The 16,185-nt window shown below is 41.3% G+C and overlaps 1 protein-coding gene across 11 annotated transcripts in view; it reads right to left on the bottom strand.

Moving 5' to 3' along the window:
* The window catches only part of LOC100499599 (glutamate receptor 2), a 70,917-nt gene that overhangs the window by 41,348 nt on the left and 13,384 nt on the right, over window positions 1-16,185 (bottom strand). For all 11 annotated transcript variants that reach the window (XR_016491703.1, XR_016491701.1, XR_016491702.1 and 8 more), the window contains exon 3: window positions 699-938. Coding sequence is in view for 8 of the 11 variants with exons in the window: in XM_021584121.3 (XP_021439796.2) it covers window positions 699-938 (240 nt within the window). In the remaining 3 variants the exon portion in view is untranslated. The remainder of the gene's footprint in view (window positions 1-698; window positions 939-16,185) is intronic.

Raw genomic sequence — 16,185 nt, 5'->3', positions numbered from 1 at the left:
TTTTTGCCATTTCTCTGTTGTCATAATAATATTTAATGAGCATTCGGCTGATCAGTAGGCAACGGCGGTTTTCTGAGGTCGTGTGAATTCAAATTCAAATGCGCATCAGCAACAGACCCGCTCTGACTCTGTCATTATTATGCCAAGATTATGGATTTAAAAAAAAATTAAAGCAAAGGAAGTGTCAAAAAAAAGTAGCTCAACACTGCTAAATTTGTGAAATTAACCTACTCCTTTTCTAAAAGTTAATTTTCTAAAAGTTCTGGTTCTGATGGTCTGAGTGCTGTGACTGTGTCTGTAAGAGATTAGTGTTTAGCACAGACAGATCAGCTACTGCTGCAGAGGACAGTGCAGTCAAGGTAGGAAGAACACAGAAAGACACACTGACACAGATGTAGCCTGCTGCTCCCAGTTAATATATTTGCATCATATGATGCGAGCTTTGTAGGGCTAGGTTTAAGGTCATAAATCCTATAGAATGTCAAAGCTCTTGTTCCAACCCAATACTACCACACCTGACTCAACCAATCAAGGGTTTGATTTATTGATGAGTCAAACCTGTTGTCCTGAGGGTCATTCCACATGAAATCAATCACCTCTATGACCGCACCCCTTTTGATTTGAACAAAACTTTCCATACTTGTGGCATTTTCATTTAAATAGGGGTAGATTCTGTTTTTTAAGGTAGTACCTCTTACCTCTATCACTGTCGTAGAGATAGGCAAACTTATCCCACTTGTAGTACTCGATAAGGCTGAGTAGGGGTCCTTTGATGTCAGGCCTCATCTGGATGATGAACTGCTGAGTTCCGTCCAGTGGGAAGCTCGGGGTGATAAATGACACATGGAGAGTCCCGCAAAACGAAGTAATCGTATTGACCGACTTCTTGTCGTAGAATCCAAAGATGGCGTAAACTCCTCTCGAGAACTGGGAACAGACTGAAACGAGAGAAGATGCAAAACACTCATGGGGTTATGTACGCTTAAGTCTTGGGTGACAGTGGGACATTTAGATAAGATGTGTTGTCTGTTTTCACAGAAATGTTCTTTGTGCCATTAAAACAAGCACATCCCAGGACATAAAATGGAAGATACTAGAAATGACCGATACTGTGAAACATTTGGCTTCCAAAAAGTGCTGTAACAAATGAAAGTTTGAACGTTCATGAACTTTATTGCTACCTTGTAATGTCTGGCATCGCACATTAATATCTAAAGCAGCCTTTGCCACTGGAGCAGCTGGTTTTAGCTGATGAATGTATTATTGATGTCCATAAGCACTGCCTGGGGAGTTTTTACTTCCAACAGTAAAATATTTGCCAGCTACTTGTTAAACTTTAATGGGCTTCTATTATAGAATTCAATACAGTGGGAATGTATGGAGAAGAAAGTTCCGTATCAGTACAACCAATTGCTTGATCTTCATGTTGGATATCTAAGGTCATGTATATGACCAGCTCTATGTAAGTCCTAGACTCTGAGACATTGTAGTCTCTGCTTGAGTTACGTTAATAGGGTTATATCTAAGGTCATGTATATGACCCGCTCTATGTAAGTCCTAGACTCTGAGACATTGTAGTCTCTGCTTGAGTTACGTTAATAGGGAGACCGTTTGAGGGTCAAACACATCTCCTGTGTGATAGTTGAAAGATTCAGTACAATACAAGGCTACACTATGGCACTGAGATCTATTACCGTGTATGGCTCTGCTGTGACATATCTATTGTCCTTTTGAGATCTTGTGCTGGGATACCATAAAACTTGAATGACTGGCTTTTATTCATATACAGTTATGATTTAGTTGCTTTACTCTCTATTGTGGTGGGTTTCTGTTGGTTTCGTGGCAGTTTCTGTCTCATTTTCCCTCATGTTTCTATACATTTTTTAAAAACTATCGATCGACTTGTAAGTTGGCTCGTATAATCACTTATGTTAGCGATTGGTACAGTATAATCCATCTATCATCACATGCATTACCAATGCAAGTCCTGTACTATGCTAATGCACAGCAGAGCGACTGTAGCTGATCAAAGGTAAATATGAATATTGAATGGCTAAGTGGTATTTCTATGTCGTTTCGACAAAGGTCAGCCAAATCAGGTGTCGCTTGTAAATGCTTTTCGATCAAATGTAGGTTAATCAGGATTATTGACTTGGACATAAATGTCTCTCCAATGTAATCCATCCAATGACTAATTTCCCTCTGAAACTGGAGGATTGGAGTCTATACATTAGACATTAGCTTGCTCGTCTTGCTGCTTTACATTTTAGTCATTTAGCAGACACTCTTATCCAGAGCGACTTACAGTAGTGAGTGCATGCAATTCCATACTGGTCACCCATGGAAATCAAACCCACAACCCTGGCATTGGAAGCGCTAAGCTCTACCAACTGAGCCACACGGGACCACATAGGCTGTGACGGCCATCTTTGATCTAAACATGCTGGACAGGCATGAATAGCATCAGGTTAAGCCTTTGTGATTCGTTGTTGGGCCCAGTTTAATGTATACTCTATTGGCAGATACAATTCCCACCATGTCTTGCAAGTGGGCAAAAAGCGAAGCCTTGAGAAAATGTGGACGTTCATAATTAAGCTACTTTGAAAAGATGGACATCCAAGCTACTTCGGAAATATGGAGCTTCCAAGGCAAAACAGTGACACCACCAAGTATCTTGCCACAGAATTATTAAACTTCCTTTAACACTGACGTTTTTCACTTATCTCTTACACCACTTTAAAAGCCACTTCAGTTGAATCCTCCAATTAACAGCCCCACATTCATATCCCACCAAATCCTGACTGATCTGTCAAGTCAGCAATTAAAGGTTTTTCAGGGGTCAATGGGAGAGCATCGTTAAGGCAGTCCGATCACTGTCGATTTGTGGCACCAAACCTAATCCTTTTAGTTGAAGACACTGCCAGCCGGCCATTGATGTGGCCTCCACGGGTGCAACCTGACTCATCAAATCCGATTTGTATCACACGCTAACTACGGTAATCTTGCCCTAAGTGGCTGCGCTGTACTGTAAAACCCACCCGCGCTTTTGCTACAACTAGATTAAAAATATCCAATGCTGTTGGCTAAGAATGTACATGTATATATTGGTGATGAAATGTTAAATCATTGAAGGACAAATTCTAACTTGAGATCTGTAAATGTTTTACATTGATGCATCATTTCTTAAGTGTTTCTTGACTCTACCATTACTCACAAACAGCATTTTCGAACAGAGGAGATTCCTCCCAGAGTCTCTCAAGGGTATGTCCATTGTCAGGCTTGTGGCAGTTAACTGACAGGTCTTGACAGCAGTTGGGCTTTGGAAGTCAGAATAAGTTTAAAAGCAGTCTCTCTGCTCTGGTTTAGCATAGAATGGTTTTGATTGTTGCCCCAAAAAACAGAGGTTTGTGCTCAGACAAACGAAAATCACACTATTATTACAGTGCTGTGTCCACTCGCTATGCTTTCCAACCAAGTTTCTACTTCATATCTCTGTTGTTTTGGAGGGAAACATTCAATGGACACTTACTTAGGGGTAATCAGTTTAGGAAAGATAACTGTAACACAGATTTCGGGAATTGTATGCTGTAATCCCAACAATGTAGTGCAGTTGCTATTGTGTAGTGTGATGCCAGTTTGTGTTCTATATATATATACACACAGTACCAGTCAAATGTTTTGACACACCTACTCATTCAAGGTTTTTTTTAAATTTATTTTTTACTATTCAAAGGACAGATTTCCACTGGTCTGATGTCCGTTGCTCGTGTTTCTTGCCAAAAGCAAGTCCCTTCTTGGTATTAGTAGTGGATTCTTTGCAGCAATTCGACCATTAAGGCCTGATTCACGCAGGCCTTGAGATGTTTGTGTTACTTGAACTCTGTGAAGCATTTATTTGGCCTTCAATCTGAGGGGCAGATAACTCAAATGAACTTATCCTCTGCAGCAGAGGTAACTCTGGGTCTTCCTTTCCTGTGGCGGTCATCATGAGCGCCAGTTTCATCATAGCGTTAGATGGTTTTTGCGACTGCGCTTGAAGAAACTTTCAAAGTTCTTGAAATTTTCCGAATTGATTGACCTTCATGTCTTAAATTGCAATCCATCACTACTTTATCTGTGCTTATTTCAGCTGTTCTTGCCATAATATGGAATTGGTCTTTTACCAAATAGCCCTTCTGTGTACCACACCTACCTTGTCAAAACACAACTGATTGGCTCAAACACATTAAGAAGGAAAGAATTTACTTTTATCAATGCACACCTGTTAATTTAAATGCATTCCAGGTGACTACCTCATGAAGCTGGCTGAGAGATGGCCAATAGTGTGCAAAGCTGCCATCAAGGCAAAGGGTGGCTAGAATCTAAAATCTATTTGTTTAACACGTTTTTGGACACTACATGATTCCAAATGTGTTATTTCATAGTTTTGATGTCTTCACTATTATTAAACAATGTAGAAAATAGTAAAACTAAAAATGAATGAGTACCTGTGTCCAAACCTTTGACTGGTACTGTATACAGTTGAAGTCGGAAGTTTACATACACCTTAGCCTCCAACAGCTCTTAAATGCAAGTATCTATCTAAATGCATGCTCTTCAACCGATCGCTGCCCGCACCTGCCCGCCCGTCTAGCATCACTACTCTGGATGGTTCTGACTTAGAAGATGTGGACAACTACAAATACCTAGGTGTCTGGTTAGACTGTAAACTCTCCATCCAGACTCACATTAGCATCTCCAATCCAAAATGAAATCTAGAATCGGCTTCCTATTTTGCAACAAAGCATCCTTCACTCATGCTGCCAAACGTACCCTCGTAAAACTGACCATCCTACCGATTCTCGACTACGTCGATGTCATTTACAAAATTGCCTCCAACACTCTATTCAACAAATTGGATGCAGTCTATCACAGTGCAATCCGTTTTGTCACCAAAGCCCCATATACTACCCACCACTGCGACCTGTACGCTCTCGTTGGCTGGCCCTCGCTTCATACTCGTCGCCAAACCCAGTGGCTCCAGGTCATCTACAAGTCTTTGCTAGGTGAAGCCCTACCTTATCCCAGCTCACTGGTCACCATAGCAGCAGCCACAGCATGTGCTCCAGCAGGTATATCTCATTGGTCACCCCCAACGCCAATTCCTCCTTTGGCCGCCTTTCCTTCCAGTTCTCTGCTGCCAATGACTGGAACAAACTGCAAAAATCACTGAAGCTGGAGACTCATATCTCACTCACTAGCTTTAAGCACCAGCTGTCAGAGCAACTCACAGAACACTGCACCTGCACAGGGACTGCGGTTGAGAATTAGCCGGCTGGCTAAAAGCGGCACTTTTACTGAAACGTTGATTAATGTGCACTGTCCCTGTAAAAATAACTTGAACTCAACTCAACCTGTACATAGCCCATCTGTAAATAGCCCAACCAACCACCTCATCCCCATACTGTTTTTATTTATTTATCTTGCTCCTTTGCACCCCAGTATCTCTACTTGCACATTCATCTTCTGCACATCTATCAATCCAGTGTTTAATTGGTATATTGTAATTACTTTGCCACCATGGCCTATTTATTGCCTTGCCTCCCTTATCTTACCTTATTTGCTCACACTGTATAAAGAGGCACTGAGTTTGAAGGTAGGCCTTGAAATACATCCACAGATACACCTCCAATTGACTCAAATGATGTCAATTAGCTTATCAGAAGCTTTTAAAGACATGACATCATTTTAGGGAATTTTCTAAGCTGTTTAAAGGCACAGTCAACTTAGTGTATGTAAACTTTTGACCCACTGGAATTGGGATACAGTGAATTTTAAGCAATTGTTGGAAAAATGACTTGTGTCATGCACAAAGTAGATGTCCTAACCGACTTACCAAAACTATAGTTTGTTTACATTTTTTTTTAAGTGGTTGAAAAACAAGTTTTAATAGTACGCAAGTATAAACACCATGGGAACACGCAGCCGCCATACCGCGTCCTAGAGATGAACGTACTTTGGTATGAAAAGTGCAAATCAATCCCAGAACAACAGCAAAGGACCTTGTGAAGATGCTGGAGGAAACGGGTGCAAAAGTATCTATTTTCACAATAAAATGAGTCCTACATCGACATAACCTGTAAGGCCGCTCAGCATGGAAGTAGCCACTGCTCTTAAACCGTGATTAAAAAAAGCAAACTACGGTTTGCAACTGCACATGGGGACGAAGATCGTGCTTTTTGGAGAGCTATCCTCCTGGTCTGATGAAACAAAAATAGAACTGTTTGGCTATAATGACCATCATTATGTTTGGAGGAAAAAGGGGGAGGCTTGCAAGCCGAAGAACACCATCACAACCGTGAAGCACGGGGTGGCAGCATCATGTTGTGGAGGTGTTTTGCTGCAGGAGGGAGTGGTGGACTTCACAAAATAGATGGCATCATGAGACAGGAAAAGTATGTGGATATATTGAAGCAACATCTCAAGACATCTTGTGGGCAGAACTGAAAAAGCGTGTGCGAGCAAGGAGGCCTACAAACCTGACTCAGTTACACCAGTTCTGTCAAGAGGAATGGGCCAAAATTCACCCAACTTCTTGATGGAAGCTTGTGGAAGGCTACCCAAAACGTTTGACCCAAGTTAAACAATTTAAAGGCAATGCTACCAGATACTAATTCAGTGTATGTAAACTTCTGACCCACTGGGAATGTGATGAAAGAAATACAATCAAAATACAATCAAAAATACAATCAATCACTCTCTCTCTACTATTATTCTGACATTTCACATTCTTAAAATAAAGTGGTGATCGTAACTAACCTAAAACAGGGATGTTTTACAAGGATTAAATGTCAGGAATTGTGAAAAACTGAGTTTAAATGTATTTGGCTAAGGTGTATGTAAACTTCCAAATTCAACTGTATGTATTAACCTTATGTATTCTGAGTGTATTCTTGTATGCAAAGCTTGATTGTGTAAATTCTGCATTTCTTCAGTTTGTACAAACTGTGAGCAAGAATGAACAATTCCAAAGTCGCTCGTTCCCTCGTTCACTATTTAGAAAATATCCATGTGAACTAAAAATAGGATATGATGACAATGTTTTTCATAATTTCTCAGCAAATCCTAGCCCAATGGCAGGCAGGAATCTCGCTTTAAGTAGGCCTACATATATTCTACAATTAAATAATGAAACAATGAAAAGAATTAAACATGAAGTAGCAAGTTAAGCTACATTGCCATATACCTAATATGTTGACCTTTAAGTTATTGTTTAGGCTACACTAAAATGCGTGAGCTTTTAATTAATAGTAGCCTATAGGCCTAATAGATACAAATATAGAAGAGGCTCAGAGGTAGCGTAAAGGCTTAATACTAGGTAGGTCTATTGATTGCACATACATGAAAGGGATGTCATTATTTAGACTAATAATCTAAATATAATATAATTTGCTGTTTAAAAAAAATAGAATTTATCCTTGCTTCGCTTGTTTATAACATTGTTAACTTTTTAGGGTATTTATATTCAACGATCAAGTTTTCAGAAGTCACAGAGACATATAAACATCTTCAATCTATGTTTAGAGAGTGTCTGTGTGTAAAGTGACATGGGAGGGAAAATGGTGACCTAACGACGCACTGAGCTATTCTAGATTACGAGCGATTTCAAGTGCAACGTTAATAAAGACGGTTTTGGGAAACGGCTCGGAAATTTTAAGACGCTATTACATAGTTTTCACGATTAACTTAGCTTGAAGATGCTTTAGAAAACTGGGCCCAGGACAGGAGGACACTAGAGTGTTGAGGCAACATCTGCTAGCTCAGTAAACTGTGCCCAGAGCAGGTAGGCACAGACAGTGGAAGGGGAACTTGCTCTGTGAGATTGAGTGCTAAGGAGTAATCTATTAAATTGAGTCATTACCCTAACTGCAGAGGGAGACTTGTGTGTTCAGCCCTAATTGATTAGATGTCTGCATCTCCCTGTGAAGACTGTCCAGACCCGTACTCCCATACACCCCAAGCATGTCATCTCATTTCAGCTTGTTAGACGTTCATAGTTCATAATGGGTAATTGAGTTTGGAGGTCACCACAGATATTCACTTTATAACAGCCAAAGATGTTAGTATGATGTGAATGATGTGTGACTCAATAGAAGTAAAAAGGATATTCACATGCAAGCATGTTTTCAAAGGTTGACTTTAGCCAAGCTGTTGTAAATTTTTCCAGATCGGATATACCAGTTAGTGGTTATAAACTCTGGTCCTGGAGAGCTACAGGGAGTGCAGGCTTATGTCCAGCCCAGCACCTACACAATTAAACCAATGCGTAGCAATCAAGATAACAAATCTAAAATATAGTGTGTACGTAAAATTGATATAGGTTCAGAACGTTTGTGAAACAGCACAGTTAAAAATATATGACAAATGGAAATCAAACTGGATGGACATCAGAAATAGAGGGGAGAGGTTTAGGGTAGAGGAAGGACAAGGCTAAAATCAAACAAAATATAACTATTGTAAAATAGATTGTGTCCGTAAAATGTATATAGTATGTATAAGTTGGAAGTAGAAACCTAAGTATTGTTGTTTGTTAGTTTTCTCCAATTAGGGGAGTGGTGGTAGGGTTAGCGGAAAATAATAAAGGAAAATATATTTTAAAAGGTGTGTGTGTGTGTATGTATATATGTGTATATATATTTATGTGTGTATATATATGTATGTATATATATGTATATATATATATATATATGTATGTATTTTAAAATATCCATTAAAATAACATCAAATTGATCCGAAATACAGTGTAGACATTATTAATGTTGTAAATGACTATTGTAGCTGGAAACGGCAGATTTTTAATGGAATATCTACATAGCGTACAGAGAGCCCCATTATCAGCAACCGTCACTCCTGTGTTCCAATGGCACGTTGTGTTAGCTAATCCAAGTTTATCATTTTAAAAGGCTAATTGATCATTAGAAAAACATTTTGCAATTATGTTAGCACAGCTGAAAACTGTTGTGCCTGATTAAATAAGCAATACAACTGGCCTTCTTTAGACTAGTTGAGTATCTGGAGCATCAGTATTTGTGGGTTCGATTACAGGCTCAAAAATGGCCAGAAACAAAGCACTTTCTTCTGAAACTCGTCAGTCTATTCTTGTTCTGGGAAATGAAGGCTATTCCATGCGAGAAATTGCCAAGAAACTGAAGATCTCGTACAACGCTGTGTACTACTACTTATATTTCTCTCACCAACTTTAAAGATCAGCTATCTGAGCAGCTAAACGATCGCTGCAGCTGTACATAGTCCATCTGTAAATAGCCCACCCAATCTACCTACCTCATCCTCATACTGTTTTTATTTACTTTTCTGCGGTTTTGCACACCTGTCACGCCCTGACCTGAGATATCTGTTTTCTTTATATTTTGGTTAGGTCAGGGTGTGACTAGGGTGGGTATGCTAGTTTTTGTATTGTCTAGGGTTTTTGTAGGTCTAGGTGATTTGTATGTCTATAGTGGCCTGATATGGTTCCCAATCAGAGGCAGCTGTTTACCGTTGTCTCTGATCGGGGATCATATTTAGGTAGCCATTTCCCTTGGGATCTTGTCTATGTGTAGTTGCCTGTCAGCACTCATTTGTATGGCGTCACGTTTCATTTTGTTAGTTTGTTCAGTGTTCATTCAGTTAAATAAAGAATGTACGCATACCACGCTGCACCTTGGTCCGATCCTTATAACGAAAGTGACAGAAGATCCCACCACAAACGGGCCAGGAGGAGCAGACATCATGGACATGGGATGAGATTTTGGACGTTAAAGGATCCTGGACGTGGGAGGAAATCATGGCTGGAAAAGATTGGCTACCATGGAAGCAGATGAAGATAACACGGCTAGCACGGAAGCCCGAGAGGCAGCTCCCAAAAATGTTTTTGGGGGGGACACATGGGGAGAATCGCTGAGTCAGGTTGGAAACCTGAGCCAACTCATCGTGCTTACCATGGGGAGCGTGTGACTGGTCAGACACCGTGTTACACAGTGATGCGCATGGTGTCTCCAGTTCGCATTCATAGCCCGGTGCGCTCTATTCCAGCTCCTCTCATTTGCCGGGCTAGAATGGGCATCCAGCCAGGAGGGATGGTGCCAGCTCAGTGCTCCTGGTCTCCAGTACACTTCCTTGGACCAGGATATCCTGCGCCGCCTCTGCGTACTGTGTCTCCGGTGCGTCTGCACAGCCCAGTGCGTCCTGTGCCAGTGCCCTGCATTTTCAGGGTGAAAATAAACATCCAGCCAGGACAGGGTTGTGCCAGCTCTACGCTCCAGACCTCCAGTGCGCCTCCACAGTCCAGTACGTCCTGTGCCTCCTCTCAGCACTCGCCCTGAGTTGCGTGTCACCAGCCCGGTACCACCAGTGTCGGCACCATGCATCAGGTCTCCAGTGCGCCTCCACAGTCCAGAGCTTCCGGCGACAGTTCCCAGTCCAGAGCTTCCGGCGACAGTTCCCAGTCCAGAGCTTCCGGCGACGTTTCACAGTCCGGAACCTCCACCGACGGTCCACAGTCCGGAACCTCCACCGACGGTCCCCAGTCCGGGGTCTTCAGTGACGTTTCCCAGTCCGGAGCCTCCGGCGATGATCTGCTGTCCGGTTCAGCGTAAAGAGGGGGGGCTGCGTCCAGAACTGGAGCCGCCACAGAGGGTAGATGCTCACCCGGACCCTCCCCTATAGGTTCAGGTTTGCGGCTGGGAGTTCGCACCTTTGGGCACCTGTTTTCTTTATATTTTGGTTAGGTCAGGGTGTGACTAGGGTGGGTACGCTAGTTTTTGTATTGTCTAGGGTTTTTGTATGTCTAGGCTTTTTGAAGGTCTAGGTGATTTGTATGTCTATGGTGGCCTGATATGGTTCCCAATCAGAGGCAGCTGTTTATCGTTGTCTCTGATTGGGGATCATATTTAGGTAGCCATTTCCCTTTGGTGTTTGTGCGATCTTGTCTATGTGTAGTTGCCAGTGAGCACTCGTTTGGATAGCTTCACAATTCGTTTTGTTATTTTGTTAGTTTGTTCAGTGTTCATTCAGTTAAATAAAGAATGTATGCATACCACGCTACGCCTTAGTCTGATCCTTATAACGAACGTGACAACACCAGTATCTATACTTGCACATTATCATCTGCTCATTTATCACTTCAGTGTTAATCATAAATTGTAATTATGCTACTATGGCCTATTTATTGCCTACCTCCTCATGCCTTTTGCACACACTGTATATAGACTTTCTTTTTTTCTACTGTGTCATTGACTTGTTTATTGTCTTATTGGCTTGTTTATTGTTTATTCCATGTGTAACTCTGTGTTGTTGTCTGTGTCACACTGCTTTGCTTTATCTTGTCCAGGTCACAGTTGTAAATGTGACAGTTTATTTAACCAATTTGGTTAAATAAAGGTGAAATAAAATAAGAATAAAAATAAACTACTCCCTTCACAGATCAGTGCAAAAAATCAGTGCAAAGTGGCTCTAAACAGAATAGAAAGAAAGTGATGGTTTGAAAAAGCCTACATAACCAACCCATAAAGTAAAATGTTACATCTATATATGGCCAGCTATGTAAACTTTAACATTGATTTATCCTGCAAAAGATGTTGTTCACTTGGTAACATATATTTTTGAATTCTTCTAATGGGGAAAGTGGCTCTAATCAGAATAGAAAGAGGAGTGGGAAGCCCTGGTGCACAACTGAGCAAGAGGACAAGTACATTAGAGTGTCTAGTTTGAGAAACAGACACCTCACAAGTCCTCAACTGGCAGCTTCGTTAAATAGTATCCACAAAACACCAGTCTCAACGTCAACAGTGAAGAGGCAACTCCGGGATGCTGACCTTCTAGGCAGAGTTCCTCTGTCCAGTGTCTGTGTTATTTTGCCACCATCTTAATCTTTTATTTTTATTGGCCAGTCTGAGATATGGCTTTTTCTTTGCAACTCTGCCTAGAAGGCCAGCATCCCGGAGTCGGGAAGTTATTTTAATGGACTAAAAATGTGTTTTTCTTTCAAAAACAAGGACATTTCTAAGTGACCTCAAACGTTTTAACAGTATTGTATATACCTGTATATTTACTTACAAAAGTTTTTTACAGGTAACCAATGAACCTTGACTGGCCTGGACTAGAAAAAAATGTTTATGTCCAGTATTTCAAAGCACAGCAACACAAATCACTGTGAATCATTGAAAACAAACAACAGAATCACAGATTTTATATTTTCAGTATATGAATTATAGTTTACGCATTTTTATGCTTTTTAGTGCAGGCGTAGGCTGAATCTGCACCCAGGAAACAAAACAGCACAGTACATTGTGTTTTTGAGCTGGTCAGCCGTGGCCAGGATCATGAGCACCTCATAACTAATGATAGATAGGAACCATAAAATATGTCAGTGCTATGCCGGCTCCAGCGATCTGTACTGTATAACCTTCAGCAGTTACACTAGGAGAGGGTAGACCCTATGAAGTATATTTAGCTGTCCCAATTAACTGGCCTCATTTCCTGCTCCACGAGTGTGGCTTTTTAGAGTGTCGTTTTTTCCCTTTTCAGCCACTTGATTTGAGAAGCAGACTGTTGGAATGTGTTAATATCACGATCAATCATACTTGACAGATGGAAGTTCGCTCAAATGGACTGCAGCTAGGCATATAATGAAGTACAATTTTTTGAGTTGACGGGGAACTACATTTGTTTATTTAGGCCTGTTCTGTTTGATGTGGTGATGAAAAGGCCACCCCAAATCGATTGCTCCTTTTGCTATTTGAAATGAATCACACTTGTCATCTGCATTGTCCAATGTGTTGTTGCTTTTCTAAATATCCTCTACCTGTCGTTGGAATATGTTCATGTTGCCCTTTAATTGCAAGTGTTTGAGATTGAATTAGCCCCAGACAAGCAGCACTGACGAGACAAATTATTATCATCGCACACGCTAAACACACACACACAAACACACACACACACTCATCCACATCATTATCATCAGTTCAGTCCTAGCAGAATAGCTGTTAGATATAACTCTGCTCTAACACTCTGGGCCGATTTCCCGATAGTGATGGAACTTATGCTGCATTTAGACGATCGACGCAAAAGCCGCAATACCAGTCGGCATAGAAGGACAAGAAAGCAAGAAAGACGGTGACGGCAAAAGCAAGTCAGCATGACGGTATGCGCTGCTATGGTGATTTCAGTAAACAAAAAGTGCCGAACAACACCCGGTAGAAAACAACGCTACGGTATACGGCAAAAGTTAAAATATTTTAACTCTGGCAGCAATTCACGTCTTCCATGGCGGCTGACGGCATTCACCGCCAGCCACAACTGCATTTATCCTTGTGCTCTCATTCTAAACAGTAACATCCGGTTTTCTGTCTACCTTATACCATCTAAACACAGCATTAGGGCTTACGAGTGTTTTAACGATGTATACCTTTCCTTCAACGAACGAAGATGTAACAATCATTTTGCAAAACACCACACAATGAAAACGTTCACTAAGTACGTCATTGAGGCATGTGTTGATATTTAAAGGATCGAAAGGCAGGCAGCGATGCTCTCGGATCAGCTTTCTCCCTTTCAAATCTTACTTTATAAATAGAACAATTCCATTATACTGACGATGAATCAGATTCTAGAGATATATTATCAACTATGGCTGAAAATATTGAGGAGTCTTATTCTAATGCGTAGCCTACCCTAATATAATGCACCCCTAGTCAAAAAATCCAAACAATCCTATAGTACTGGCAACAGAATCTGATGGGATTGGGATTCTATTGTATTCATGTATTGGATTCCTATATATTCTACCATGCCCAGAAATCTGCTCCTTTATTCTTTGTCCCCAACGCTCAAGGCGACCAGTTTTGATAGCCTTTAGCCGCACCCTCATACTACTCCTCCTCTGTTCCGCGGGTGATGTGGAGGTAAACCCAGGCCCTGCATGTCCCCAGGCACCCTCATTTGTTGACTTCTGGGATCGAAAAAGCCTTGGTTTCATGCATGTCAACATCAGAAGCCTCCTCCCTCAGTTTGTTTTACTCACTGCTTTAGCACACTCTGCTAACCCTGATGTCCTTGCCGTGTCTGAACCCTGGCTCAGGAAGGCCACCAAAAATTCTGAGATTTCCATACCCAACTATAACATTTTCCGTCAAGATAGAACTGCCAAAGGGGGAGGAGTTAGCCTGCAAAGTAATGTCATACTTTCCAGGTCCATACCCAAACACTTCGAACTACTAATTTGAAAAATTACTCTCTCCAGAAATAAGTCTCTCACTGTTGCCGCCTGCTACCGACCCCCCTCAGCTCCCAGCTGTGCCCTGGACACCATTTGTGAATTGATCGCCCCCCATCTAGCTTCAGAGTTTGTTAGCACGCGCTCCAGCAGGTGTATCTCACTGATCGTCCCTAAAGCCAACACCTCATTTGGCCGCCTTTCGTTCCAGTTCTCTGCTGCCTGTGACTGGAACGAATTGCAAAAATCGCTGAAGTTGGAGACTTTTATCTCCCTCACCAACTTCAAACATCTGCTATCTGAGCAGCTAACCGATCGCTGCAGCTGTACATAGTCTATCGGTAAATAGCCCACCCAATTTTACCTACATCATCCCCATACGGTTTATTTATTTACCTTTCTGCTCTTTTGCACACCAATATCTCTACCTGTACATGACCATCTGATCATTTATCACTCCAGTGTTAATCTGCAGAGTTGTAATTATTCGCCTACCTCCTCATGCCTTTTGCACACAATGTATATATACTCTCATTTTTTATATACTGTGTTATTGACTTGTTAATTGTTTACTCCATGTGTAACTCTGTTGTCTGTTCACACTGCTATGCTTTATCTTGGCCAGGTCGCAGTTGCAAATGAGTACTTGTTCTCAACTAGCCTACCTGGTTAAATAAAGGTGAAATAAAAAAATAAAATAAAAAAATAGGATCCTATAAAATAAAATCATTTTGGGTAGAATCCCATATGAATCCAACAGGACTGGTTGCAAAATCTGATAGGATTTTTCTACAAGGGATACCAAAAATCATGAAAAAAGTGTTCTTGCCTATAACAATGTGTAACTCTGTTAAAGCTAGTGAGGGAGATACGAGTCTCCAGCTTCAGAGATTTTTGCAGTTCGTTCCAGTCATTGGCAGCAGAAAACTGGAAGGAAAGACGACCAAAGGAGGAATTGGCTTTGGGGTTGACCAGTGAGATATACCTGCTGGAGCTCGTGCTACGAGTGGGTGCTGCTATGGTGACCAGTGAGCTGAGATAAGGCAGGGCTGTACTTAGCAGAGATTTGTAGATAACCTGTAGCCAGTGGGTTTGGCGACGAGCATGTAGCGAGGGCCAACCAACGAGAGCGTACAGTTCGCAATGGTGGGTAGTGTATGGGGCTTTGGTGACAAAACGGATGGCACTGTGATAGACTGCATCCAGTTTGTTGAGTAGAGTGTTGGAGGCTATTTTATAGATGACATCACCGAAGTCGAGGATCGGTAGGATGGTCAGTTTTACGAGGGTATGTTTGGCAGCATGAGTGAAATATACTTTGTTGCGATATAGGAAGCCGATTCTAGATTTAATTTGTGATTGGAGATGCTTAATCTGAGTCTGGAAGGAGAGTTTACAATCTAACCAGACACCTAGGTATTTGTAGTTGTCCACGTATTCTAAGTCAGAGCCGTCCAGAGTAGTGATGCTGGACGGGCGAGCAGGTGCGGGCAGTGATCAGTTGAATAGCATGCATTTAGTTTTACTAGCGTTTACGAGCAGTTGGAGGCCACAGAAGGAGTGTTGTATGGCATTGAATCTCGTCTGGAGGTTAGGTAACACAGTGTCCAAAGAAGGGCCAGAAGTATACAGAATGGTGTCGTCAATCATAAAATATATTGAGGCAAAACTTACAGACAGTAGGCTAGTCTACATTTAGCAAAAATGGAGCTCAATTGAATGAATATGAAATGGATTTCAATACGATTTAAATATATAGGTCTACGTACCCTCTGCTGTATTTCTCTTTGTAATGCAGTCATCTCAGTTTTCATTTGATTCATCTTTTTATCCTTCACTTGTTTGTAATGACGGTATTTTTAGTCAACTTTGTTCTGAAGTTATCGGCGATCACAAAGAGACAGATAAACATCTTGATTGTGTGTTTAGTGGAG

Source organism: Oncorhynchus mykiss, chromosome 25, assembly GCF_057628025.1.
Source record: "Oncorhynchus mykiss isolate SJ-2025 chromosome 25, ASM5762802v1, whole genome shotgun sequence".
Taxonomy (NCBI): Eukaryota; Metazoa; Chordata; class Actinopteri; order Salmoniformes; family Salmonidae; genus Oncorhynchus; species Oncorhynchus mykiss.
Note: the sequence above shows the minus strand (reverse complement) of the source record. Positions and strands in the feature narration are given on the sequence as shown.